At 42.0% G+C, this 3,758-nt stretch overlaps 1 protein-coding gene across 1 annotated transcript in view; it reads right to left on the bottom strand.

Annotated features, from left to right (window-relative positions):
* LOC131877965 (uncharacterized) overlaps positions 1-3,004 on the bottom strand; it is a 6,564-nt gene extending 3,560 nt beyond the window's left edge. Inside the window, exons 1-3 of the mRNA XM_059223821.1 lie at positions 2,470-3,004; positions 2,173-2,412; positions 1,880-2,095 (exon numbers count right to left, since the gene is read on the bottom strand). Coding sequence (XP_059079804.1) covers positions 1,880-2,095; positions 2,173-2,412; positions 2,470-2,722 — 709 coding nt within the window. The 5' untranslated portion in view covers positions 2,723-3,004. The remainder of the gene's footprint in view (positions 1-1,879; positions 2,096-2,172; positions 2,413-2,469) is intronic.
* Positions 3,005-3,758: the final 754 nt, after the last annotated feature.

The following is a 3,758-nucleotide window of genomic DNA, read 5'->3' as shown; positions in this document are numbered from 1 at the left end:
CGAGATTGATCTGGGACCAATGGGGAGTAGAGGTAGCTAGCGATTTGTATCCTTAGTCGTTTAATGATTGTTTGAGGCCCTGATAAAGGAAGCTCGAACTATTGCTCGTATGCCCTGATTAGGGTTATAACCGGAGGCCTTAAGATAGGTCTAAGAAATTTAAGCCCTTGTACTAGGTGCTCTCCATCTTTGAGAGCTATCAAGGTATTTTTACCGAGTGCTTGGGTCAGGAGTTCCATGTTTCCGTTCACCACGGGAATTCAATAAGTCAGGACCTTTCACCCCTGGCTGGTGGACGGAACACAATCAAACCCTTGCGGTTTTCGATTCTAAGTCCAGACAATATTGACTATGGTCCTAAGACCTGTGACCGGAGCAACAACTCTTGAAAACTCGGTAGGTGCTTCATATAATTGTTTACCAGATATCTTATAAAGGACGTTAAGGAATCTTAGGCTTGAAGACCTTAAAACTCCTCTTGTGCACTTTTCCATCTTTTACCACGATGAGTGTGGTGGAACTCAACGTTATGCCCAAATCATTTGGCAATTATTGTTGTGCTTAATGTCTTCATGCCACGGTTCTCAAGCTTAGAGCCAGGCCAAGAAAACCAGTCACCTCCAAACTGATTAAGCAGATCCTATGGAACAGAAAATGACCAGTAAGTCGGGCGGGATAGAATCATGGGGCTGATCCAAGCACTCAAAATTCCTCAACCAAAAACGGCAACTTTCTAGCCACAGCTTTCAACGATGTATAGCGTAGGGTTTCCCCTTCCCCTGACCCGAGTCACCTTCCCCATCGATGTTGTACCCTTAGGCTAACTTATTTTTTCAGATGCAAGTGATGTCCCAACCTTAATCAGGTCTTTGGAACCGATACGGGCGTCTCATCAAGCATAAGGCCTCTAGAGACGACCCAATACAAGTCTTTACAAACTCGATTTATCGTTGATGATGACTCTTATTGGAGTCTCTTGGTAAGTCATCCAAATTCAAGGGTTGGCTCGGTCTGCCAACTTCACTTCATTGGTATCCCAAATAGAAGTCTGATTGGTATGAAAGAGACTAGCAGTCGCAAGGTATTGGTATTGACTTGTCAAACTGAAGCATTTCGCAATGCTTTAGAATCTGTCTCACGGAATCTTATTCCGACGATTTATTTCTCGTACTTGTTTTGGGTTTTGGGGCGTACATGGGCGTACATTCGCCGTCACAGCTTTTACAGGACTTGTGAGGCGTTAGTCATCAGCTCATCATAGTGCGGAATTCTTGAGTTTGACAAGTCAAAAGGTTCCACTTTCCAAATCGCTCTCCCTTCTCGAAAAAGAGGCCAGCAGAGCACCAGCTTGTTTGTCGTATTTCAATTACAGAATTGATTGCTGCTTTAGTACCTTTAATGGGCGAACCTTTGGCCATTCCCGAGAGTAATGTAAAAAATGATGCACAGCAGATTGTGGTGATAAGCACATAATTCCTCTTCATTTGGGCACCCTTTATTGGATGACAGGCCCAACGAGAGAGCTGCCATTTGACTCCGTTGGAAAAAAAAACAAGTGTTGGCAAAATGCTGGGTTATAATTTTTCATTTTACAAGCAAAAAATAAACCAAAAAACATCAGTGAGACAATGTCCTTGTTAAGTCTTGTGGTCGAATCATTAATAAGCCCAACGGAAAAAATGACAGATAATAGATAACCAATTAAACACCATTGTTATTTGTCTCTTTTTCTACGCCTTCACTTACCTCTCTCTAGTTTGCTACTCGAATCATGCCCTTTTTTACTTCTTTAAGGAATTGCTAACATTTTGATCGCCACGAACATCGTTTTCCCTTTTTTGAGTTTTCTTTCGCCTTAAAGCCCTCGGTTGTTACTTACCAATATGGTAGTTGCCAGAAAAGGTCGTTGAATTAAACACATTTAATTGGAGAATAGCTGAATAGATAAAGAGGTATTCCTCTTTAGTCTCCATGGATGCCAAAGAACCCTGACGATCCCGACAAGTCTGTCTGGCTTGACTAAAGCTCATTTTTTCACCAATGAATTGATACGCCGAGTCTTCAAATACGAAGAAACTCCCCTGGGCTTTGTGACCTAATGACAAAAACATCAGAGGAGGCATATGCTTGTAAACTTGACAAAACAGCAAATCATCAAAGTACAATGCTCACTGTTCAGACAATACTTCGGCAAAGAAATCGTCCCAGCTAGAGATTTTTGATTTGCCACGTTCATCAAACGTTTGAGATAACATCCTCGTGGACGAAAAGAATGATACGGCCGAATCCAAACCACTCCAACGCAGTCAGGGTTAGCTTGGCATAACTCCTGGCATTCAAAAGCATCGTGTGTGTCAAATGACATTATATTGTGACCACTATAGTCTGTTCCATCCATGGAACATCCTGGAACTGTTTTGGGTTATCAAGAGAAATTTTTAACATGAAATGGTTTTGTATTCTACACACCACATAGTTTTGGAATCGTGAAAAGATGGTTGTTTGTCGTCGGTACACTGGTTCCCTTTTTGTCTTTAAGAATGCATTGTCGCAAATTAGACAAATATACCCCATGATCGCATTCTGCATTGGATTGACAGGCATCGGAACAATCTTGGATTGATGATTCATTGATTTCGGATATATGGTCAGTATTTTGGTAATTCTTAGACGCTTCGATACAATGGGAAAACTCTGAAAATTGAGACCATCCAATCATCATACGTTTATTCACGAATAAAAGCCTACTTACGAAATTCCGGAAAGCAAGGGTTGTCAGGTTCACATCTGAAAACAACCTCGAGAAACGAGACAGTAGCCAATAGTTTAACAATCATTTCGGGGGTCTCCAGACCATGACTCTTATCTACGACTCCTCAGTTACAAATGGGGTTCGTTGTCTTTCCGTTAGAGCGCACTTGGACCTTTCTTTTGCAGTACAATGTTTGGTATTGCTTAATCTCATAAGACATCGACAACAGATATTAATGTTATCTTGCACTAACTGATTGCACACCTAGCATGTGCCATAAAGTCACTGTCACATTATTTTCCAGCTTACTCGCAGCAGCCCAAAAGCAGATTTGGTCTGAGACCTCTTCCAGACAACCGGAATTCTGATCATTCTTACCAACTACCGATTTTGTATCATCAGCATAAGAAGAGAAACTGACATTAATACAACCAAGCTTCTGAAGAAGAGCAATGAAGATGATGAAAAGGAGAGGACCCAAAATGGAGCCCTAAGGAACACCCGACTTGACATCATGTATGTCACTAAGGGATCCCTCAACCTTAACCAATTGCTTCTTACAATAAACGGAGCTTCTTAATCAATTGAGAACCTTCCTTGCCTTGAGTCCCAATCTCATGGAGCCTGTCAACTAAAAGGCCATGATGTACCTTGTCAAATGCCCCTGTATATGTTCAATCAGTTGGGTAACCATGCTAAAATGTGCTCGGAACCCATGCTGGCTAGGAGGGAGGACTTCATGAATATCAAGAATCCAGCTCCTCCCTTACCTTCCACGTCTAATATTGGAGTGTCTAATGGCGTCGACCCAAAGGTCTTTAAGTGCAATTTCATTCCATTCAGTGCTATGTTACTCGCATATATCATCATCATGTCTCTAATAAATGGTACATTCCCAAAGAGGTGGTAAGAGTCCAGGACCGTGCCCCTGCACAAGAAAGGGAGAAAGGATGATGTGAAGAATTTCCGCCCAATCTCACTCTTACCGGTGGCATCCAAGATTCTC

Source organism: Tigriopus californicus, chromosome 3, assembly GCF_007210705.1.
Source record: "Tigriopus californicus strain San Diego chromosome 3, Tcal_SD_v2.1, whole genome shotgun sequence".
NCBI classification, from domain to species: Eukaryota; Metazoa; Arthropoda; class Copepoda; order Harpacticoida; family Harpacticidae; genus Tigriopus; species Tigriopus californicus.
This window is presented reverse-complemented; position numbering and strand designations above follow the sequence as displayed.